Below are 25920 nucleotides of genomic sequence, written 5' to 3' on the forward strand. Positions count from 1 at the left end.
TCTTATTGGATAACTTTTTTTTGTAACTAGTTTTTAGCACATACCATGGAGGTTTTTTAATTTAATTTTTAAGAAATATATATGAATATGAATTAAGATGAATGTAGTTATTATTACAAAAAGCTGCGTAACATCTCATTGCGAATTTGAGTAGCCTCAGCTGAGTACCGTTGGGTTTGTATAGGTTCGCCTACATATTCATCACTTTCTTCAACCCCATCTAAATATTCGTCGGAAATCTTGTAATGAATGCGAATGTTATGAAGTGCAGCCGCGACGTTGACAATTTGCGCCACTTTTTCTGGAGCATAGTGTAGTTGGCGAGCAGAAAGCAAACATCGACACCAATTCTTCCAGACTCCTATTGCCCTTTCAACAATGTTGCGGCCCTTGCTTTTATTAAACCGACTTTCTGGCGTATTTGCTCGAGTGTTACGAAAGGGTGTTATCAACCAGGGTAAAAGTGGATATCCGGAGTCTCCTATGTAAAATATTGCGACGTAAACTATATTATTTTTTTTAATTATTTGGTGTATATTTACCCAACAATCTCGTGCTTCTTTCTCCACTTTCATACAAGGCTTGAAAATAAGTCGAAGCATCACTATTTTCCCAAACAAAAGAATCGTGGCTTGCACCTGCGTACCTACTGTTTACATACCTTATTCGCTGCTTATGGTCACATATCTTAAGCCGCACAATATATTAGTGAACTAATTTAGTCTGACTTTAACAATTAACTTACTATCGTTGCATTTATACTATAACATCCTTTTCTATTATAGTAAAGGTGCGCATTCTCTCCAGTTGGTTTTAAAATTTTTGTATGAGTACCGTCTACACACATAATTATTCCCGGAATTGTCGTTTTTTCAAAAAAATATCTTTTGGCCTCTAGCTTTTCACTGTCCGTCATGACTAGGCTTATCCATCTAGGACATAATGTAGCCTCTAAGATATTCAAAACATCTGAAAGTACTGTAGAAATTGTGGACTGCGCCATTCCTATGTTAAAATCTTGTCCAGTACCATTTTGATAGCCCCCTTCGGCCAAAAACCTTAAGCATGCTTCAAGCTTAAGCTTTGGTGATATCAACCATGATCTTCGAACGGGAGGCATTTTTCCATTCAATATGTTCAAAATATATTCAAAGGCTGCTTTATTAAGCCGAAACTGTTTTAAAAACCTTCAAAAGGAGCTCACATTATCGTAACTCTACGTACATATACCGCAACGAAAAGCTTACGCATCATCAGGCAACCGGAGTACATCATCAGCAGTATCCCTAACTTTTTGGCGGCTTCGCCTTAAATTACCTCTTGTATTTTCACCAAAATCCAGGTAAAAGAATATAGTATCCATATTTTGCGCTAAACAAAAATTTATTTGTGCTTTGAAAATTTAAACAGCTGATTGTGTTGATAACAAAGTTTACGGATTGTAATGCAGTGAATTCGTCGGTGTTCATAATACAGTTTAAAGAAAAAAGTGAGTCGAGTGCGGATCGAGTCAACTCCCGCCGCAGTTCATCCGTCGTTTAACATAATCACCATGGTAAGCTCGGGAAACGATTTTATTGTTTCAAAAAAATACTTATTTTTGGGTATTTTCCGTTTTGATATTAAACTTTTGACAAGATATGTCCTTCTTTTAAGCTTTACACGGTTTTTTTTTTTTTCTTAAATTTAATAAAAGACTATCGGTTTCTTCCTCACATACATCGTCCATGACCAAACTTAGTAACAATTCCATTTTACTGCACAGCGCGTTCATAAATGCAACAAATCTATTTGCAATTTTTCAACAAATCTATCAGTTGCATGAATTGTCACATTGACAGTGCTGCCAGCGCTGCAAGTACTGCGCATTATAATGCGTTTCTGAACATAGCCATCAACGTTAATTTGTGCTTGAAAATGGTGAAAAAATAATGAAGCAATCGTGCAAAAAAATTTTGTATGATGCCGATTTAAAAAATTTTACGCGCAACAGTGGCCAGAATTTCACATGGAATGTAAACAGCTCGAACAAGCCTAAAACACCATGAAATTACTTCACCCCTCTCCCCTCATTCAAAATAAAATCACAACGTCTTTAATTTTCAATAAACTTTTTGTTTTATTTATACGTCCTCCATTCATTCGTATTCTTTTAATGTTGTAAATTGTATAATTGTTATAATAATAATAATTTTGTAAATTTATTAAGACAAAAAATGTGTGTGTATGGGTGTGGTTTGTTTCGCCCTACGACATCGCTCTATGTCGCTGTGCTCGTCAACGCAATTTCTCCGCTCATTATTTTTTAACTATTTTGATTAAAAAACATTTACGCAAGAATGCATTGTATATAATATATATTCATTTATTTGCTTAACTGCTTTACTTTAATACATATATTATTATTATTTAGTATTTATTTATTCTTTTTTTTTTTGTTTTTGTTTTTAAGTATATTTGCATAACGTTTAATGCTTTATTGTATTTAAAAAAAACTATAATTATGCTTAAGTTTTGCTTATTCAATTAAAACATTGGCTTGCAAGCGATTTTACGCGGTTGTATGTATACACATGCACACACACATGCATGTACAATAAGTGTAATTAAAAAATCTTAAGAATAAGTAAATGTAATTTTTAAACTAACTTAAAATTAATAATACATACGCACAATGTACATACAATAAAAGTTTAAAAAGCTAAACGAAACAAGCAGTAAAAAATTATTAAACAATAATTAAAAAAACCTTAAGAAAAATCAACCGCTAATGCAAGTATATGCAGCATCAAACAGACATACAAATATGTTTGAATGTATTCGATTTTAAAACAATATTGTTTTTGCTTTTGTTCTTTACAAAACTGTATGGCACTCTTGCTGTAAAATAACTTTAATGTTGCTGTGCTTATTTTTTCATTTTTATTATTGACTTAACTTTTCATTGAAATTTGCAATGTTTTTGTTTTTTGGTTAATTGGTTTTTGTTTTGGCTTTGTTATTAATTAAATATAACCTGTTGCTATAACTAACGATTTATAAGGCATTAAAACAAATTATTTCAGCCGTCTGCACGTTGCCGAAAAATTTGTGCTTAGTAATTAAGTTTCTCTTTTAATGTAACATTTAACTTTTAACTTTTATTTTATTAAACTTGTTTATGTTAGATATTAAATTACATTATTTATTAACTACTGTAAATATGTGTGTGTTTAATTACATTACATTTTACTTTGGTTTCACTTTCGAGTCGAGTTTATGGCCGCTTAGAATTCACTGTTAAAAAAAAAGAAACATACATATAAATCTACATATTTACAGACAAGTACGACTCAGCACTTGGACATAGGAAATATATAGTAGGGGATAACTTAGGAAAACTAGGCTTAAAACTTAATTTAAACTAGGTGTACGTACGCAACGGCAACCCTCGTGGAGGCTGACCTGCTTGTTGCTTATGATACGTAGTGTCTTTGGATTTTCTAGCTTTTGTAGTGGTAAGGGTATGAGGAAAATGATTTCTAGTGGGAAAAAATTTCCAAACCTACAGACCAAATTTTTAATTAAAATTACTTATTTAAATAATAGAGGCGCATTCAAATTAGCCACAAGTTACGTTGACATTCGAATTATATAATATTAAAAAAAAAATTATATGTAAAATTTATTCGGAAATAAATTCTGCGGTTTTGCCGTTGATTGTGGTGCTCGTTTGGTGCACAAAAGAAAAAACGAAATGTGTTCGTTGTTTAGGAAACCTTATTTTCACGTAGTTTGAATTACTTCAATTTTCAATACATATTTTTGCTGTTTGTATTCTTATTTTAAAAAATAAAACTTCACTGCAGTTGTGCTTTTTTTTGCGTTTGTTTGCTGTCTCTATTGTAAATCTAGTTAGATTCGTTGTAATTGCATTTCCTGTATTTTTCTTTTAGCTTATTTCGTGTTACTGCTAAGCATAATTTTCAAATTTTCGGCGCTCAACATAAGCGGGGGGTGCTACTATATTTTTGGACTTGGAGATGGGGTATGCATTCACAAAAAATAACTGTGTAAATTTGGTTTTTGCTTTTTTGGTTGTGTGCTTTCTTTTACAATTCTCGAAACTCTTTATATTTTGTTTCTTATTGTCAATGAATTTTTACAAGTATCCTTAGTAGTCAAACTTTGTTTGTTTGGTTTTTTAAGAAATTTCGTATTTAATTTTAAAGTGTTACGTTTTTTGTGTAGTAATTTGTGTTTGGAAGTTTTATGAAAAAATTGGCTATATTATTTGATTCAAACGCTTTTTTTGTTTCTTTTTGGTTTGTTTTGTGCTTGTCCAGAAAATTGTATGTTTTTAATGGTGTGATTGTGTACCTATTTATGTACGTGCACATTTTCCGTCTTTACTTCAAGTTAATTAATTGTTATCTTAAGCAACGCAATGCCGCATTTTACAAGCTTAAAAAACTAACTTTAACCATTTTTTTACTAGGTTAGGCTCTTGAATTTTAGTATGTTTAAAGATTCAAATAAGTTACTTAATAAGGCCAAATCAATGTTTTACTTAAATATTAATTTTTTTGATTTATTTTAATTTCATGAATTTCTCTGTGTTTTATTATGTTTCTTTTTTGTTTTGTTTAGATTACTTACTAAAATTGCGTCATTTATTTACGTCGAAACTTACGACTTTAGTACAGTTACTTCATACTTCTGCTTTGTGTATGCAATATACGCCCACGACAGAGGCGGAGGTGTGACAGACACTTAAATGCAAGCTGTTGCGCTGTTTTTCAATTTCATTTTTCAATTTTTAATTTACTTTTACTTATAACTTTTCAGGGCCTGCTAGTGGAATGCTCGTCGTAGTGATGCCCGCTTTTATGTGATTTTGTTTGTGAAAAGTTTTCGTGTTTCATGTTTTAGTTTTATTAAATTCAAAGTAAGCATTCTTTAATAATTTTCTCTTTCAAGCGGTGGGTGTAAATTGTTTTTTAAAGCCCAAAAATGAGTTAGAAAAATAGCATACTATAAATTGTAGTTTTGAAAAGGTTTACATGTGTGTGTAATTCGATACATTTTGTTTTTTTTTTTTAGGTTAGAAAATATACTATTGCACTTTTTTATCATATTGTGTAATACAGTTTATGTGCTTAAAAAATACAGTTTCAAATACTGTTTTTTCTCACTTTTTATTGATTTTGAAAAAAAAAAATTATAATTGCAGTAATTGGCATTTGTTGTATAATTTGATGACATTTTTAAAATTCTCTGATAAAATTTTTTAGACATTGAAATTTGTACATATGTATGTATGCAAGGTGGCGGAAGAAGATTTATAATTTTTGCAAATGGCGTCATATTTGACACGTGTCAACTTGACAGCTGCAGTATACGAACAGACAAGCAATGCAGCGGGTAAATTCCAAAATAAAAATGTCCATCACTCAAAATCAAACAAATTTTATACATGTAGTAAAAAAAAAAATGATTCGAAAGCTAAATTGGATGATTAATTTTGTGCCACTTTGTATCTATACTGAAGTATAGTATGTATATTACATACATTCAAATGTGTTTTGAAAAATAAAACTAACACAAAACAATTAAAAAAAAATTTACTTTTCGTTTTTGTAATAACTTTTATAATAACTGCTAAACTACCCAGCTCATCTGCTAGCTTATTTCATAGTTTGAAGAACTCTCTGTGAATTTGGTTGCTTCCGATCATTTAGATTTGACGTTACATGTAAAATTAAGCCCAAAAATCTGTTTGAGATATAACTAGAAAAAAAACCCGAAATGGGTTTAAAATAAAAATACTTCGGTTCCCCTTTATTTAAACTAAAAAATTAATATTATCAAAAAGTAAAACTAAAAAATAGTTTCGAAGTAAATTTTCGAAATTTAGAGTATTTGCTTGGTACTGGCTGGCTAATCTGCCATACGCAATGAGAATATTTAAAAAAAAGCAAATGGAAGAACTGACATGTTTTTTGACGAATTTAAAATTAAAAGTAATATGTATATGTAAAAATAAATCACTTCTTAAAATATATAGCATATATATCAAAAACTATAATAGTAATAAATTCAATGTAACGAAAGGTTTCAAATTTAATTTACAGAAAAAACTTATACTAAAAAAAACTCATCAAAATTTTTGCTTCACCCTGGAACGAAATGTTTATTGTTTTGTACACTAACGTCCTCCTTAGTCGTTCTGACGATGGTCTATTTCATACACATATACATATGCAATATTCACATCCGATTTTATTTTTATGTTTAATTAATTTTTATTAACTAAGTCGAATTAAATTAAATTTGTTATTAAAATATGTAATTCACATATCATTTCATCGTTTTTATAACTTACAAAATTAGAGCCAAACGATGAAAACATGAGAAAGTTTGAATTTAAGAACGCGTGTCGTCAGTTTGACGAAGGATGACAGTCCAAAGCTAAGGTAATAATCAGAGTTAAATTTGGCGTTAAAAAATCGAAAAATTTTGCTTGAAACAATAGACGCCTTTTTGCATATCCTGTGTTTTGTGCCTGCACAATATTTTTAAAATTCATTTTCACTTTATGAAACTTAATTAAAAACTTAAAATAAAATACAGAATATAAAAAATAAGGAAACCAATATTTTCTTACTGTTTGCCTTTACACATTTACATATGTACTTCACTATACTTTTGCATTTCATATGATATAAGAATCTTATTATCAGATAGGCTGTTGAACTTATTCAGCTAAACGTTAATTTAATTTGGCTTAAGTACGAGCTTAAGTGCGGAACTTCATTTACGTCCTATAAATTTCATATTGACTGGTTCACACATTTGTCAGGCGCTTATGTGGTTTTTTGCTTTTTCAAACCGAGCGCTGAATGAAATCGCATATTACTCAGCCATGAAAAGAGCGCTGATCATTCAGTTGCAACTAGAATTCTTCAGCTGCATATTCATATTAATTCAGCTATACTTTGACATCATGACATCAATTCCACTATATTGACCATCAATTCAGCAGACCCATTTTATTGTTGAAAAAATCAAAATATGGTTGTTGTTGATGCGTATGCGTGGGCGGCATGGTTTGCATCGTTGGAGGACAGCCGAAGGGCGGCGGTAGCAGACCTTGGTCCGCAATATGGTTCGTCTGTTGGTGGTATAAGGACGAATCTCCAACACCTAGATGAGGCATTTCGTGCGTGCCATGCAACAGGGGCGGCGGCGGCAACGAAGGCGCCACTAATGAACGATGCTGTTGGTGTTGTTGTTGCTGCTGTTGCTGTTGATGTAATTGCTGGTTGAGTGGAGGCGGCAACATACTAGCCATTCCACCGCCATTCAACGGCGGCCAAACCATATGTGGAGGCGGCAGTGGGGGTGGCGGCAACAAGTGTTGCGCTTGCAAGCGTTGTTGCATTTCATTATGTTGCTGCTGTTGCTGTCGCTGCTGATGGCGTTGCTGAAAGGCTGCGGCCGCCATTGCTGCTGCGGTTGTTTGTTGTTGGTATAAGGTGCCATTGGCGTGGCTGCCAAATTTCTTCCGAAACTCAACAATATTCAGCAGATTTCTCGATGCGACCGCTGAATTGCGCCTATGCTTTGATTTATTGACATTCGAAGGTGCTGTTCCAGTCGATTTTGTTGAGGCGGATGTTGGTTGCGCTGAATTGTCGTTTACCTATTCCCTGTAGGGTTTACAATACGAATAACGGTGATTCATGTGCTGACTATAAGAGCCGGAATGGGAGAAGCGTTTGAGGCACTTGGTGCATTGGAATGGCTTTTCGCCACTATGCAACCGCTTATGTTCGGTTAGATGGTGTTTGTGCTTGAATGCCTTCGGACAGTCCATACACTGGTAGGGGCGTTGACCTGTTGAAGAGATGAAAAAATGTAGCGGTCAGTATAACTTCATAAACTTCGTACTGTGTACGATTGAGACGCATGATTTGCGACGCTTGTGCTCACCGGAATGCTCGTACTTGTGTCTCGCTAGCGAACTTTGTTTTGCGAACGCTTTGTCGCACTGATCACACACAAAGGGCAAATCCGGGTCACCAGCATGTCCGTGCGTTTCTGCTTTGGGTCGTTTCGGTTTTGGTAGCAAGCCGCTGGCAATGTAGTCGTCATCGTGTGAGATGCGCGAATCATCATCGCGCCACGAGCGCTTCTCCGAACCGCCTGGGCTAAGACTCGTGCCGCGATAGTCGGGGAATTTAATACTGTTGATGAGCGGATTGCATGCATACTCGCCGGGCGTCATGCGGAAGATAGCTTCCATAGGCATTAGGCTTCGCTGGGCGCCGGAGGGCAACATGTATTGTGGTAGATGACCGGCCAGCGAAGCTGAGAAGCCGTTGTTGTTGTTATTGCTGTTACGTGGCGTTAGCGGTTGCTGTTGGGGCAGCGGTGGCGCTTCACTGGGCGAAGGCGTTTGTCGCTGGAAGTGATGATTTGTAGGCGGTGCGCCAAAGTAAAACGCCGCTTGATGCTTGAGCGACTGAGGCACGGATGCGGCGGATGATGGCGAGAGTGAAGAAGGGGGCGACATCGAGGCAGACATCTTACGGCTCAGGTTAATTGCTTCGTTAAGATCACTACCATCGATGCCTTGCATTGGTGCGATCCCATAAAGCGGAGAATGTTGTTGCTGTACACCGTTGCGCTTTGCCGCGATGACCCAATCACGCTTCAGTGACAAGTCCAGCGGTTGCTCCTCACCTGTGCGGCTTTTAGCTAGTATTGGGGCGCGGTCTAATGCGCTTATCGTAGCGGCACTCGCGTTAGTTGTGGGCAAAGTGAACGGCAATTTACCATTCGCTTGCTGGTAGCTTTGAAGTTTACGTTCACGTGAACGATTGTTCTGAAACCAAACTTGCACAACGCGCGCATCCAGCTGTAGGCGTGTGGCTATTATGCGAAACTCTTCTCGACTTGGACGTGCATTGATGGCATAGTGCTGCTTGAGTTGATGTTGCTGTTCCTCGGTGATGGCGGTGCGCACGCGTACTTTACGCTCGCTGCCTTCGCTATTACAGTCGTTGCGGGGAGAGGAATCGCGTTCGTCTTGAAAATCCTCGGCATCGCTAGAATGCAATAGAGAAGTGTTTGATGTGGCAGACTGTTCGGCGGAATCATCCAAATTGTGCTGCGGCCGTATTGACTGCGATTGCTGAATTTCCCCTTCAAATTGATGTTGTTGCTTGGTATGATGCTCTAATTGCTCCTCTTCGTGCTGTTGCTGCAGCTCCTGCTTAATGTAGCCACAGAGCACTTTTTCATGTTGGACGAGCTCTGTTTGATGGTTGAACTGTGTACCGCAGCGGCTACAGCGTAGCTCGGGTGTTGTGGGAATACCGGCGTCAATTTGCGATTCCTTCTCAATCTTATTGGCGGGTGTGGAGGTTTCCATTGGACGTGATTCTTCAATTTCTGCCATGTTATCCAATTCCTGCTTAACAGTTGTTATGGCTCCGTCGCTCTCCACCTTATGAGCTTCTTCCTCTTCTGCCGGTGTTGTAGGACGACTATGTTCCAATTTGATCTGTGTTATTGTAGCGTCTTTTTCGGGGGATTCTATTGCGTCAGATTCTTCGAATGAAATATCATTTTGTGCGCTTTCCGTCAAATTTGGTTTTTCGCCATGCACTTCTCCTTCCCCTTTTTCTCGTGTTTCAACTTCTGCTTCCTCACCGTGATTGGAATGTTTTCCAATCTCTGATTCCATATTGTCCGATTCAACCTCCTCCTCATCTTCCTCCTTGGCATCAGTTTCATCTAGATCCATTACCAATTTGGGCTCATCTGGGATCTCTTCCTCGTTGATCTCGTCAATGGAATCTTCAATATGCGCAGTATGTTCATCCCGCAATTCCCGTTGTTGTTGTTCCCTTTCCGCTTGTTCCTCTTCCCGTTGCTGTACCTCTTGCTGTTGCTGGTGGTGTTCTTCCTGATGGTGCTGCTGCTGCTGCTGCTGATGTTGCTGACCCACGGCCGTAAGTTCCAGCAGGCGTTGTATACTGTATGAGGGTAAGCGTGGATCCAGCGCCAAACTGTAGAAGGGGTTCGGAAATGTGGCCAAGAGTGCGGCATTCATGGCATTCATATTATAATCCTCATACTTGGGCAATAAATGCTGATAAAAGGGCGTCGCATTGCCATTGGCACCCGCATCACCGGCATAGTAATTCATGTGTTGAGGCAGTCCAGGCACCAACGGGGCGGCAGCATTTATCGAAGAGTCTGTGAGCCCGTTCGGTTTTAAAGCGCTTCCAGTGGAGTTATTGCGCTTCGTAGTCAATGCCCCCTGACCGGTGGCATTCTTTTCCAACGCTTTGAGCATAGCACGGTTTGGGTTCAACTTCATGCCCATGCTGATGCATTTCTTTGAGGTCATATGGGAGGAGTATGAGCCGGAATGTGAGAATCTCTTACCGCAATTATCACAACCAAATGGTTTCTCGCCGGAATGAATGCGTACGTGCTCTTTAAGATGATGCTTGAATTTGAAGGCCTTGTCACACTGATTACACTTAAATTTGCGCAGCAAAGCGGACTCATCGTGACTGATCATGTGACGCTGCAGACGGTATACATTCGCAAATGCCTTATTGCAAATCTTACAGCTCTGAAAAGATAGAGAGCGAGGTAAAGCAGTATGACATTAGTATGACTGTAGAGAGTTTTGAGATGTGCGATTTTTAAAGTTAAGAGATGTATATACATAAGTAATATCATTTGTACTTGCATTGTCGGCGTATTTTTTTATTTATTAATATCCAACACAACAACCTTTGGCTATATTTCAGCATTGGATATAAGTAAGACAACAATGAGTTTCAATTTTAAATCTGAAGCTTATTTCTAAAACGAATACATTTAAAATATAAGAGAGGGAAAAAGTTAAGTACTAAAAATGAAAAAGTCAAGTTAAGGGAAAAGAAGGCAAGAGGCAGAAAATACCATTTTACTTATCAATTCGCAAAGCTCTTTTTTAAATGGCAATGCATTTTAATAAATTTTACATTTTGATATTCTCATTCGTTGCTTTAGTAATAGCATTAAACTTGAGTATATAAATTAAAAAAAAAATAAAAAATTTCTTCCTCTCATACCTATACAGTAGTTGAGCAAAATATTTTCAAAAAGGTATCGTCGGAGAAGGAATTATTTGAAGTGTGTTATGAGCCCCGCTTTAAAAAAAACTGATAAAGCGCAAAAAACAGGGCGAAAAGTTCTAAAAGATTCACATTAAATTGAGGTAACTATCAACACATTGACGTATAGTATAGTCGAATTGCTTATCAGATTTGTACCTACAAATCTACTTACACGTGTATATTTTTTCGAATTTTGTCTGAACATTTTAGCAGAGTAATGGTGAATTACAAAAAAATAGTTTGGGCTCAGTTGGCGACAAAGGCAGGTTACTGATAAGCAATATCACAATTTTTCTGCTACGGGGGTTCAAATGCGTAGCTGGAATTTTAATAGAAAAGGCAAATATTATAAAAGTAGAAGTATTTATTTTTTCTGTGTACCTTTAAATTTATTAGTTAGTTACTTAGCAAAGTAGTGATTTTAGTAGTGAAATTTCATGAATACCGTGTTCAACTGATAAGCTGCGTTCTCCAGAAGCAGTTAGTTCTTGGAAGTGGTTCCAGATATATATTAGTAGACTTCAAATGGAGTTCGTGATAAATTCAATGAGGGTATTCACCAAACAGTTATTTGGTACTTTTGAATTGAGATAAATTTATAAACCATTATATAAATACGTCACACTTAAAAACTTTTGAGTGCACCGTTCCCGCCTGTGAAATATGCACCGATTTAAAGGAAATAACAGAAATGTTAATCGCTCTATAAAAGGCCCGTGACAACTGACATGTGGACCAAAGTGTGGAAACCAATATATCTCTAAAGCTAATTAAGCTAGAGAGAGCCGAAACTTGGCATGAATGCATAAATTGTATATATGTATATGGTGTAAATTGGTAAGTATTGGAAAATGGGGCGTGACACATCCGTTATAAACTGAAATTTTCAAATCCTTTTCTCCGCAACCACAAAAGTAAAGATAATGAAATTTGATACAGTTACACAAATTGCCAATACCTAGAAGAGGGCGCATAGCACCTTTCCTACAAACTGAAACGTTCCTACAGCTTTTCTCTGAAACCGCTTATGCTAAAGTACTGAAAGGTATTGAAAAAGGGGGCGGGGCACTTCCCATACATTAAATCTCATATCATGTGTATAAAATAAATGAATCAATGGAAATTTCAAAAATCTTAAAACAATTTTTATGGAACGCTAATAGGTTTTCAAAATAGGGCATATTTTATCACAGGAACTTGTATAGTTCAATTGAAATTGGATAAAACCTACTACTTACAGTGAGAATTGTTATTAAACGAATTTTCGATCCCGGGCGCTACTACTTTATTTTATAGCTCCATAAAACACAAGCGCCATATTCATGAAGGCGGCTGGTTGCTTAGTTAGTTTTTGATTCACAATTTAATTTTGGATTCTATAATTGCAATTTTTTATTCAAACACAACTAACCACTTAGGCAGCCAGATACTGTTTAGTGCAGAAGGACATGACTTTATAAAAACAAGAATGATCTGCGTTGTTTACACTGTTTTTGGTGCAACAACATAAGACACTCCTAAACAAATTTTAAGGAATGCTGTTGGACAGATAGTCTTTGCCCGAACAAAAATCGAAGTCACAGTCATAAAATCGGAAATACTGTTGATACCGCTTAAAATCGCTCAGGCGTTGTAATGCAAACGGTTATATGATTTGCTCTCACGGGACTATAATTTTTACTCAAAAATTTCCCGACTTTTGCGCTTTTTGATCAAAGCCTACTACACTTAACATCGCTCTCTAGATTATAACTCATACAAATTGAATATTTTTTATGAGTGATGCAGCTCCACATGAATCTGCATATTTTATGAAAAATACCGAACAAAACAAACGAAATCATCCAGACTAAATAAAATGGTCTTAACGCAGAACCAAATGATTTATAAGATAAAATAAAGCATTAATAAAAAAGTATAAATAATTTATAAAAAAACTGTTGCAAAAATGTATGCTGAAAATAAAAAAATTTGCTTTCACTTTGAAAATTATAACAACAAAAACTGAAACAAATGAAAATTGTGGCTACATTATAGAAATATGTGGCGAATGTCAGCACAAATGTAAATTTATTCTCTCAAATCGAAATCAAATAGCAAAATAGAAAAAATGGGAAAATAATCAAAATACTTCATAAAATTTACCACATGAAAACTGTTGTTGCCGCTGCTGATATACATATAAAACAAGAATGCGCGTTATTTATTATACCGCATGCTTTTAAAAATCTTTAATAAAAAAATTGCAAAAAATGCAGTTATAGCAAAAAGCAAACCAACTTATCAATATAATAGTCGATCATTAGCGTTGAAGTAAAAGTATAAGTAAAAATAGGAAGCCATAAAAAATAGGAAGAAAGAAAATGCTCAATAAATGGAGTGTATAATATAAAAAAATATGCAGTCGCATGTAACAAATCTGAATGATACGAAAAAATGTAACTCTAAAAAGGCACAATATTCTAAAATTAAATTGAAAAAAACACCTTGGAGTAAGAAAACAATTAAAAGCAGTAAACAATTAAAAAAAAGTACCTTCCAAAAACCAATGCACTCACTTATAAGAGCGCACATGCTCTACAAGCCCCTTTGTAATGCGTTGGGGCTAATGAATAATGGGAGCAAAGTTGAAGGTGTCAAAGCAGCGAGAGAAAATTATTCCCATGACAGTTGCTGTGGCTTCCCTTTTAGAATACTATGTATGTACGTACCTACACATGAGCACTTATGGGTAATGCGTTGAAGTATAATACTTATGCATGTATGTATATTTATATTGTTTGCGCAGACAAGTGCACTGCGTACCGGTTGCTCACGTAAAGGTAAATGACATGATTTCCTGGAGGTCCCCCACCGTCTGACGAAAGATGAGTGTGTGATTTGTATTGCAGTAGAGTGAAATCTCCTTCGATTAATATTCATTAGCAGCTGAACTATACGTATGGAAAGTATGTAACGGCAGGTGGGACATGACAAAAATATGATGTGAAGAAATTAAGAAAGGGGTGAAATTGAGAACTTGGAGAAACTTGTACTATGAATTTTTACGACGCTCCTGCAGTAATGTTTATGAAAAACTTTTAGTGATCCAGTGATTAAAAGGCCTTTTCCTAGATGATTTCTTCCTAAAAAGATGTTAGAGCTTTTGAAATATAAACTAGGCGCAAAACAAATTAAAATTAACAAATCGTTAGGCTTGATTTGAATAGTCGACCCACATATACTTATATTGTAAATTCTTTAAACGTTTAATTATAAACGAACTATTACCTCTGATTGATAACATCGACATGTTTCGACACTTTCAGTTTTTGTTTCAAAAATTGTCGGCAGGTTTTTAATAAGAAAATAACTCATATCATTCTTAGTCATGATTCAATTATTAAAGGTTTGCTCACTAGTGACATTCGATTTTTGACACTCCCTTACAAAAGGTTGTATTTAAGAAGGTGCATAAAAAGGAAAAAATTAAATCCTTTTTGGGAAAAATGGTAGCAAAATAGTATTTTGTTACTTATATGGAAACAAACTGCGAACGGTTTAAAAAATAAATTTTAATTAATATTTGAATGTAAATAATGGTATAGATAGAAGTGGTTAGCGGAAATTGCCAAGTCTAATATTGAAACAAGAAATTATTTCACATAATCCAAGATTTTATTTTGTGAATTAATTTTTAAATTTAAAACCAATCGCGAAGTTTCGCCAATATGAAACTATTTTGTTAAAAATAAATAAAAATTGGCCCGTACAATTCTGTTAGGTGTTTCGCCGAGATCCTCCTCCTATTTGTAGCGCGCGTTCCACAATTGGAAGGCCCTACAGTTTTAAGCCGATTCCGGTAGATGGTTTTTTATGAGAAGCTCTTTCATACTGGTACTGTGCTTTTCTAAGCCTCCTCTGGACACTTCACCTATCCATAGGAAGGTGGGCTCATTGGAAACAAGTTCTGCCAACTTTATTATAATGAGGTCTGCAATGTAATCGATTGCGTCGGAACTATTCAATAATTCTCCCTGCTGTAACTCTTTAGCAAACGCTAGCTGCAAAACATGAGTTCCGTTTAAATCACCACATCATAAGAAATAAAGCTTTGTAAATTCTCCATCTCGATCTCGGATTGCGTCAAATACTCTATCATGTCCTGACTTAAGCGGTATGTATTCCATGTCATACTACCATAGTCCTGAACATACCGATGAAAACTCTTGAGCGAGTTGTTGCTCGTAAGCAGTCCATTTTGAAAATGAAATGTTTTTTCTACAAATTTTACTTTTCCTCCACTTTTAGTCAAAATTTCTAGAGCTAGCAACCCAGTGTCTTGCTAAGGGAGCCGATTTGTCAAGAGGGAATGAGAAAGCTGCTTACTGAGCAAACCTTTTATTATTGAATCATGATTCTTAGTCAGAGTAGAACAGATGCACCCAGCTGTAATATTCATATAATTAACTAATTTCGGAAATATATTTCTTTTCGTTGGAGGCATATAATTAAATTATTTGCTTAGTTAAAAGAGATATATAAGGTGGCATCAAATTAATCATCCCACTGGAAGATTTGTAATATTTGCAATTGGCGTTGTGCTTCAATTATAAATCTTAATATAATTTGAATGGCGGAAAGCGAGATGTGGGGGTAGACAAGCAAGAGCGCTGCTTCTAATTTTTGTTGCTGGCACGGAAGCGACTAATGATCACAAGGTGCGCTCTTTGGTGTTCAAGTGTTGAATGATGGCTACACTCTGAGAAATTAAGAGGTTTGATAGTAAGTGGAATTGTGAGAAAGTAAGAAAGAGATGAAGAAAGTGAAAAATAAAAAAATATGTATTTACTTAATTCAAAAACAAAAGGTACAAAGAAAGGGGACAAAACAAGCGTTGGTGTACTAAGTACAAGGTGGCGCATCTTGACTCTCTCGGCAGATATACAATATAATTTCTGTAAATGATGTTGACGTCAATCATATCTGACGCTTGTGAATTTGAGCTGCAGAATAATTTTTTTATTTATTAACAAAATTGGATAATTCATGGATTAATTCGATTGCGCTATCTTGTAATTTTAACTTAACGGATATGAAGATATTTAAAAAATTATAAATTCCACAAAAAAACAATTCTAGACATCACACAATTTGCAACGCAAAAAAAAATAGTTTGTTGCAAAAGTCTTGTCTTCGAGTTATCGGAATGAAAAGTATAGTTCGTTTCGATTTTAAAAACTAACACAAAAAGAAGGAGGAACAGTGTCATTCGGCTTTTAGAATCGGAATGCTAAAAAGTCGCAATAAATTTCTACCATGCAAAGAATCCATAAAATAGCGAGGAATGTAATAAATTGCTTGGCGTGTGGCATTTTTTACACACCTTCGGGAAAAACGTGGTCGTGTTTAGTGAATGCTAATTTTGAAAAATGCGCACACTTTGATATACAGTCAAATGACAGCAATAACAATGACAACAACAACAAAAACAATATATACAAACATCAAATATGCCAACAAGTGGATGCATATGAAAACAGAATTTCACTGAAGATCGACACAAAGTGCAGCAATAAAGAATACAGCAATATCAACAACAATAACAACAATCCAATTTGCTCTAGTTAATGCAGTAAAATGAAAACTAAGCAAAGCAGAACGAAACAATAATAAACAAAAACAAACTTTAAAAGAAAGTGTGTGCAGAGGGGGATGTAATGATGTAGGAGATAGAGGAGGGAAGAAGCGAGAGGTTATGATCGGACGCTCAGTGACACTGACACGAGACGGAGAAGTCGCAGACAAAGAAGTGACAGTGACAGACAGCCATACTGACTGTAAAAACATGCAGTTCATGCAGAACCTGATGATGAGCGGAAAAGCGAAAGAGGAAATTGATGATGATATTGATAATATTGACGAAATATTTGTGTTGATTATGTTGAGCTCGTTTTGAGGTGAGGTATTCAATTCCTGTGAAGTAATTGGTTGTTCTGGATATGGTATTAATTATTGAATGTTTTGAAAGAGAAAGCGAGCGAAGTTGTTGTGTAAACTTTATAAAGAGCCGAAGAGCCGAAGTAAGTATTTATGTATGTATGTACATAAATTCTAAGGAAAGTATATATAAATTTAAAGAAAAATATGAAAATCTAAAATTAGTAAATACTGTTAGAATACTAAATTAAGTTGCTAGCTATTCATTACTACCACGAAAAAGTTGCGTTTAATGTCTAAGTGCTTGGACCGAAATACTGAAAGTATTATAACACACAAATGTACATAGTCACTATATCAGCCTTTTGATTTATAGTACTTTTTATAAATTACCATTAATAATTAATAGCAATATTTAACGTTAAAATTTCTTTTTTTTGCATAAGCTTGGAAAAATGCCCTATTACAGACGCAGACACAGTAAAATTACAATATTCACTTATAAACACTCTTTATTAATTCAAGATGATTTAAAGCTTTTTTTACTCCATAATACTACGAATGAACGGGAGTCTCACCACAAATTGCGAACAATGCTTTTAGTGATTCCGACATTTTCATAGTTAGCGTGTCCAACCACTTGAACTAAGATCGAATTTGTGCTATTTTAAAAAGACAACTAAGTAAAAGAACAGTATTTACATTTTAAATCGTTTTCATTGCTGAGAAAAAAAGCCTTCGTCTCAATTTGTTACGAAAAATTTTCAAAGCTAAAATATTTAGTAACAATTTCACGAATTTCGAAATTGCGGGAAATTTAGTGATATTAGCATTTTATCGACGTTCTGATTAAAAAGTTGGGAATTTCAATGATTTTTTTTTAATTTTATTCAAAGTCAAAAACATTGATTCATATGGCTTTTGCTAAAGAGTGAACTATATTTTTATTGAAAATTAGTTAACATTAAATTTAAAAAAATATATCACAAAATTTATAATCGCGGAGAGCGGCATTTTTTTTCACCGAATGTACATGCCAACTAGTGCGTATATCTTTATTAAAAACGAAAATCATGAAGTAAGAAAAAAAGAGAAACTTTATGTGTGAAACTCTAGCAAAAAATGCTATTTATTTTCACATCAATTTTTTCGTTGGATTTTACTATGCGATAGTAGTTAAGCACTTTATAATACACTTTAATACATTTTATTATTTATGTAGGTATTTTAAACTACAGAAATATTGATATTCTTTAATTACAGTAAAAAATACAAGTCATTAATTTGCAGTCACATCTCAATAGCAAGTCCAATATATTTATTTTTCAATGACTTTTTACCTCACCACTGTCATTATGACCTAACCCAATCTAACCGTAAACTATAACCACCAATATTTCACAGTCCAATGACAATTCTATGGCTGCAGCAAGTGTACGCCCAGCTGCGTTTGCGCGCCAGTCGGCGACCCCAATTCAATGGAGGTGTCAAAATGTAATGCCAACATATTCCCATACACCCGCACAAAAGAATGCGCGTCTGTACATACAGAGAGGGATTCATTTAAATGGCTTTAGCCATTTCAATTAAATTCTTACTCACATAATAATTACATGTAATTTATTTTTTTGCATTTGTTGTTTTTTGTTTTTGGGTTGTACGAGCCGCTCGGCGGTTGTCTTAATTGAAAGTGTGAATCATATTTCACCGGAGCAGCAACCAGTTGAGTGGCTCATCATCAACGTGAGAGACGTAATGGGCGGACGGCGTGATGCGCTGGAAAACAAATTAGATCAATGCACAGATGGATGGAAGGTTTGATACGACGGGCGCACTTAATTGAAGCATACATACTATGTTTACATATTAAAGTATTCAGCTATGTATGGCCCCATGTATGTGCCTTTGTGGCAGATTCATTAGCACTTTGACCAACGTGCTCACTACTTGCGAACTCTCAGTGTGAGTGAGTGAATGATTGTTTATTTTGGCGATCATGATCAGCATGACTATGGTGGCGTCTGGTGCTTTTGTTTTTATTTTTATTTTATAGCAAAAACAATTTTAATAAAAATATTTGTATTTCAAATTGTTTTATATTATTATTAGGGCTTGTAGTAGTTTTTCTATTTTTTTGTTTGTTTTTAATTTCAAATTTTTTATGTCTCTAGTTGTTGGGCGAATATGCAATTCGCGCGTGATCGTGGCGCTTTGCTTTGCTCGCATGCCTACCTCTTATGCATATGTATGTGCATATGCACGTAAACAACTTGTATCTACTTTAAATGCCTTTTGTAGTTTTTTAACAGCTCACTTTTATGTTGATTGTATTCAAAATACCGAGCGGAGGGTGGTTGGCAGAAGTTTCAGAAGCTGTCATATGATTTTATTATTCCGCTTGATTGTTGCAGTGTAAGACATTTTAAGAGGCATTCGGGCGGGCGTTGAATAGATATGCATATTTGTGTGTGTGCACATTTCCTAAGTGTGTAATGAAATTGTGAGTAATGCTTTTGAACTGTTAATTGAAGTGAGAATTAGTCATGCAGTCGTTAAAACTAATATGTGAAAGAAACTACAAAGAGCTGTGTGTGACCATATAACAGTATATAAAAAAGTTGGCTGGGCTCATAAAAAAAAAATATATTTACTAAACCCGAAATTTAAAAAAAAAATTACTAAGATATTTCATTTAACAAAAAATGATTTATTGTTAAAAATATATATTAAATATATTACATATTAAAATATATGTACATATGTACTTAAATGTATGTATGTAAAAATTAAATATCAAAAATAAATAAATAAATAAATAAAGATCTACAGTATGAATCCACAACCAATAAAAAAACGAAGTAACTGCACTTTTCGGGGTTTTTATAAAGAAATACATTTTTTTTTATTCTGGTCAATTTGCAACTGTACCACTAGAGAAACTTACTCAGTTTCACAACCATTTATTTGCCAGAAGTTTTGGAGGTTGATGGTATCAAGTCAATGCGAGCTCAGAATGTCGAATTAATAGATCATCCGCCTTACAGCCCTAATTTGGCACTCAATGGTTTATTTTTGTTTCCGAATATCAAAAATAAAACGCGAGGTGAACGTTTTCCGACGACTGAAGAAGCTTTTAAAGCTCATTTGGAGGTATCCACTACTGAGGGGTTAAAGTGCTTTGAAAATTACTTCAAGCGAATGCAGAAGTGCATTGACTTCCAATAAAAATATTATGTAAAACATTAAATCCGTTTCTCTTATAAGTTTATTGTTTTTTATTAAATATATCCAGCCTTTCTGTTAGGTTTGATACAAATTAAGAATTTTGTTCGTTATTCAGGAATTCATTTAGGAGCTATGTTTTATTTAGAACAACATTTTTTTTTTTGATACTCGTAACAGAACGAAACTTTTGTGTAAAAATTATTGGCGTAAAGAAATACCGTGTAAAGTAGTAGTTGGGTGTATCTTTTTCCTGATTGCAATTTCTCTTCACTAAGGCCTCTTAGCCGTTTCACAAAATTAGCGCATAAATCCTGTAAAGTTTTATGGAGTTGGAAAACTCGAGGTGCAAAGAGTCAATTCTTTATATTTATATACGTATTTAATAAATTAAAAAACGAGCGTTAGAAAACAAGTTATTTTTAGCGCGATACATATTTTTGAGTGTTAAAAGATAATTGTGTAATTTCATATCGAATATATTTTAATTAGCAAAATTACGCTTATTTTATTCAAAACGAAACTTTCGCCTATACTTTAAACGGAATATTGCCATTTTTGATTTCCATTATTAAACTACATACATACTACATGCACATCAAAGACATCGCGAAAATTCCTTTCTACTGGCATCGTCACGGAGACATCACATAATACGTGACTGTCGCTTTTATTAATGTTTTTATGTTTCTGTTTTTATAAACATCTCTTTCAACAAACTTAGATACTTTGAATGCACAACATCATTTCAAATACAACTTGTTGTCAAATTACATATAAGTGAAACCATAGTCCATTATTTAATTCAAAATAATTTTAAATTTTTTAGTTTTTGTGCTTTATGTGTTTTGTGCCTAAATGTTTTACTTTTAATTTGACAATTCAACAAATTTTTATCAAAATTTTAAATTTGTAATCATAATTAAATTTTAGTACACTAAAGTGCAATTTTAAAGTGGCTCAAAACTCTCGGTGATATTTGATAAACATTTTCTCCGTATAAAAAAAAATTGAAAAGAAAGAAAAAAAGAAAAGTAAACAAACTACTGGTAAAAATGTCTCGATTCAAATATTTTGTCCGTAAGTGTATTTGGACATGCAGGGGAGCGATATGGCTATTATAAAAGTAGAAAACTTAGTTTTGTGGTATAAAATTAAATTGAAAGTTTAAGTAAAAAAGAAAAATTAATAAATTCCTTCCTTATAGCGTATAAATTTTCAGATTTCATAAAAAAAGTATCATCGAAATCTCAACAAAAGTTGTTCGCGGAAGAAGCACTTCTGAGCAAATGGTCGGCCGTTTTTTCAGAAACTCTATTTACGTTGCAACTGTATGACTAGAGAAACTTAAAACAGTCCATTCTGAGTGGTACACAACCATTTGTTTGCCAGATGTTTTCGGAGAATTAAGGAAAACCTACCGTCAAAGACGAATCCTCCTTCGCGAAGACAATCAGCGATATTCCGTAAACAATTTTTTGATTCGCATTATGAATAAAATTTCAAAAAATGGAAAAAACTCCAAAAATTTGATTGAATGTTAAGAAAGTTGATTTGTAATTAATCTTTTTGATGATTTCCATTGATGAAATCTTCATTACATTTTCTAACAATTCGAAGTTTATTGTGCATTTCAATTTTTACTTTTACAATTTTAGTGCCACTGGGGCCACTTAATTAACTTAACGATTAAGAATACATTCAATATAACTCTATCTCCCTCACTCTCTCTTTGTAGCGGCGCACCTGTTTACTTCTTCATTTAACTTTACAAAACCAGGCTTCTGGCGAACACAGCAGTTGTCTCTCAATTTACTTACCTGCCTTTTTCTTCTCTTTCTTGCAAAGTGCAGCTTAAAGGTAAGCTACAAGTAGTCGGCTCAATACATATGCATATACTATATATAGCACCTGTTTGCTCTCCATTTATTGGTGTCTGCCCACTCACGCGCAAGTAAGTCATTGACACAAACAAATCAATGGTAAGTGATACATGCACACTTGTGTGGCTGTATCTATTGGAAATTACGCCCACCTCTGTCGCCATTATTGGATTGGGTTCTGCATCAACAAATGCAGGAACGAGGCAAGATTGTATAATGGGTACATACAATACGAATGTACATATAATTGTAATATGAATGTACATATAATTATGTACATATCTACACATGCAATTATCTGCCGAAAAGTGAAGCCAATGGCAATGACATGCACACACACATATGGTAAGTACAATTTGGAGTTAAATGTTCAAAATAAAAGTGGTATGGCAGAAATAAAAGCGAAAATTGATATATAATTTCCAGAATTCATAATCGCAAAGGTATGCATGAGTCAAGCACTGCGCATACGGTTTATGACCGCTTAACGGTGAGTACATCACCGCATGTGCACAGTCAACGACCGGATGTGTTCAATTGTGTAACCACCTTGATGAACGACTTGCAGGGCACAGTGTATTTTCTGGAGCGATATGAAGTAGTAATCAGCGCAAACTAAAATAACAAAAAAAATAAAATACAAACTCGCATGTGCATATATGTGCATATGTATAAGTGTGTATGCTTATCCATACGAAAATTACTAAAGAATTTATTGCATATATGTATATACACATGCATAACTAAAAGTATTTGAGAACTTATATTTCATAGCAGTTTGTCCGCATAATTTCTGTGCTTCACCCAAAAGGGGGAGAATGCATTGAATTAAAAGAATCGCTTCCGCTTTCCTGCAACAGTTTTAGCATTAGCGGCCAGCCGTATTCAGTAACAGCCAACCAGCCACCAGCGACATGTGGTAAATTAATTAGTCGCTTCACAATTAATTCAATTGTTTGTTTATTAGCTTATTTCCAAGTTATTGTTATTAATATTGGTTTGAAGTATATTCGCTTTCCGTACAACTAGCTCAAATGATACATATATACATATAGTATGTATGTATATACAATACTGCCCTAAACTAAAGCAGCCGTATTATTCTGGATTATATTTCCTTTTTTCATATCCTTTCCTATGTCGAACTTCACAACTTTAATAGCGCGTTCTTGTATTTGTAATATTTTATTGTTTATTTATTTAAGGTATGAGTTCTTTTGCAGTCTTTGGTGATAAAAGATACGAACATAGCAAACAAGTTTGGCAGATAGTAAGGAAGGGATAATGAGGTTGGTAAAGGGAAAGGTATGTAAATAAAATATATAAAGATGGCAGATACTGAAATTTGCTTAGCAAAGTAAAGCAATGAAATGCAATATGCTTCTGATCTCCAGAAGTAAAATGTTGCAAATACGTACTGTGAGTTTCGTTTGCAGTATTTGTATGGAGGGGGCATTGATCGTGCAAGTTGAAATCGTTCATTGAAATAAGACGATTCATTATTTACCAAAATCCTACGTAGTATCATTAAACTTTTAATATCTTCAGAAATATTCAGATGTAAGGAATAGCTTGGGCCGTGACAACCATTTTGAAGTACGTAGGTTCGAATCTCCATATATGAAACTCCAAATAAAAACTACTATCACTATTCGCAAAAAGTTTGCAGCCGTAAAGCAACGTTGGACGTGTTACAATCCAAAACTTCTTGCTCTTCACATTCCATATACGTACTTTGTCTATTCGGGGTAAAAATATGATTGTTTCACGTCAATGTGCTATTGAATATGACCCCAAGGATTTTCATGCCCACGATCTTCCATAAGTTCGCAATGGAATTATGATTGGATTATGAGACAGGTCAGTCAAGAACTTTTTTTCTACTGCGCTGAAACAAGAGTTCATGTATCATAGTGGTTTGTCATTGGGTTGCTTGTCTATTTAAGCGGTATCTCTGCAAGTAGTTCTACAATATTGAGGATCTAAATTTATTATGAAATGTTGAATTCTAAATATTTTTTTTGTCTGTCAACGATCAGGATATATAGGCGCCCCCAATTCACAATTTCTCTGTTTACTTGACAAAAAATTTGCAAGCAACAACAAAGTTATCGAGCAAGATTCAACTCCAGCGAGTATGGTTATGCCTAATAAACCTAGTATAACTCACTATTTTAAATGTAGCCAACTCTCTTTTATGATATTTGGCCAATTTCATTAGACCGCTTTCATACAGGCAATCTTTTGTTGCTCCAACCTTGCGAAATCACCTTTGACCCGTCACCCGTTCACCCGTCGTGTTTACACATCTTGAGAAGTTCGTGAACAGAAATGGTGTTGACAAGAACGAGCTTCATAAATAACGAGTTGAAGCAACAAAAGTTGCCCAGTATGAACGTGGTCTTAGTATTACCTACTCATTCAGTGCTGCTAAACAAAATTAATTTTTGGCAACTCCTTTCCAGTGCTGCCAAGTTTATGTATACCAGTTGCTTCATGTATTCACCACTCGCTAAAGTTTCGCGAATCGAAGGCGCCTTGTATAAATAAAACTACAACACGTTACATGCGTATAATTCAAAAACGTTGACTTCGTAAAAAAAGCACTACCTATAAAATGTACTAAGTGGGTGCTTAAGTTTATCGCAATACTGTATATATCAAGCATATCATCTTACGCGACATAACCTCTTCGTCGGGCGAGCACCTACCCATATGCACTCGAACCGCCCGTAGTTGATTTATATGTGGCGCGCAAATTAAGCGGAATTACAATAATTAAAATTTCTTGATAACTTCAAGTGAATACTAACTCACATACATTTCTTTGAGCTTGTGTGTGCGAGTGGCAATGGCGGTTCGCTCACCTTCCTCACAACTACATTCTTACTGACTACTTATTTGTGCAGGCGAAGCGCACAAAATGGTTCAACAAGCGCTAAGATTAATCGGTAATCTACAAAATACTGCTCGCATAAAATTCATCAATGACAGAGAATTCAAGCAAAAACCTTTATTCCGCCATATTTACGTGCTATTTATGTTAATGTGAAACGTAAACTTAAGCGTTTTCAAAATAAAAACAATTCTATATATTCTCGTAAGCGCGACTTTATCGCTATTGTTTTTGTAATACGTACTTCAAATTGTGTGAGGTATTCGTATTGGCTGTGGTACCATTTTGTTGTACGTACTAAATTCGTGTATATGCACATACACACATACCCCTATTCGTAGTCGAATGTATGTGCACACGAGTATATCTACATCTACGAGTATGTATGTATGTTCGTAAGCGAAATGTCGTCATTGGCAGCAATTTGTCGGTGTTGTTTTTCAAGATAATAATTGTTGTTATATTGTATTACGCTATAAATTTTCATATATATTTTTTTAGTACAGTTTATATAATTCTTTTAAAGTTCAGCTGGATCAATGTTACCATATATGAAAAACGATTGCAGGTATTTGTTTTTTCCGACGAATCATGAGTACAAGGAATTTTCATTTGCGTTTTATAAAAGATAAGAAAGTACATCAAAATATTTGCTTGTTTTCTATAATTTCAGTTAAAACCTTGGCTTGACTTGAATTTCCTTGACGATTTAAATTATTAAAAACATACCGTTTTTTTTTTTAAGTTCTTTAGTTAAAAGCTCGTAGTTGCAAGTTAGCAGAAAGGCATAGAGATTTTGATTACCCCATCTTATTTCTAATAAAAAAAAATATCA

General features: G+C 34.6%; 1 protein-coding gene across 1 annotated transcript in view; it reads right to left on the bottom strand.

The window, feature by feature from the left end:
- Positions 1 to 7684: 7684 nt before the first annotated feature.
- LOC128871983 (zinc finger protein 1) overlaps positions 7685 to 25920 on the bottom strand; it is a 91166-nt gene continuing 72930 nt past the window's right edge. The window contains exons 4-5 of the mRNA XM_054114214.1: positions 7975 to 10633; positions 7685 to 7878 (exon numbers count right to left, since the gene is read on the bottom strand). Of these exons, the coding sequence (XP_053970189.1) occupies positions 7685 to 7878; positions 7975 to 10633 (2853 nt within the window). The remainder of the gene's footprint in view (positions 7879 to 7974; positions 10634 to 25920) is intronic.

Source organism: Anastrepha ludens, chromosome 2, assembly GCF_028408465.1.
Source record: "Anastrepha ludens isolate Willacy chromosome 2, idAnaLude1.1, whole genome shotgun sequence".
Classification (NCBI taxonomy): Eukaryota; Metazoa; Arthropoda; class Insecta; order Diptera; family Tephritidae; genus Anastrepha; species Anastrepha ludens.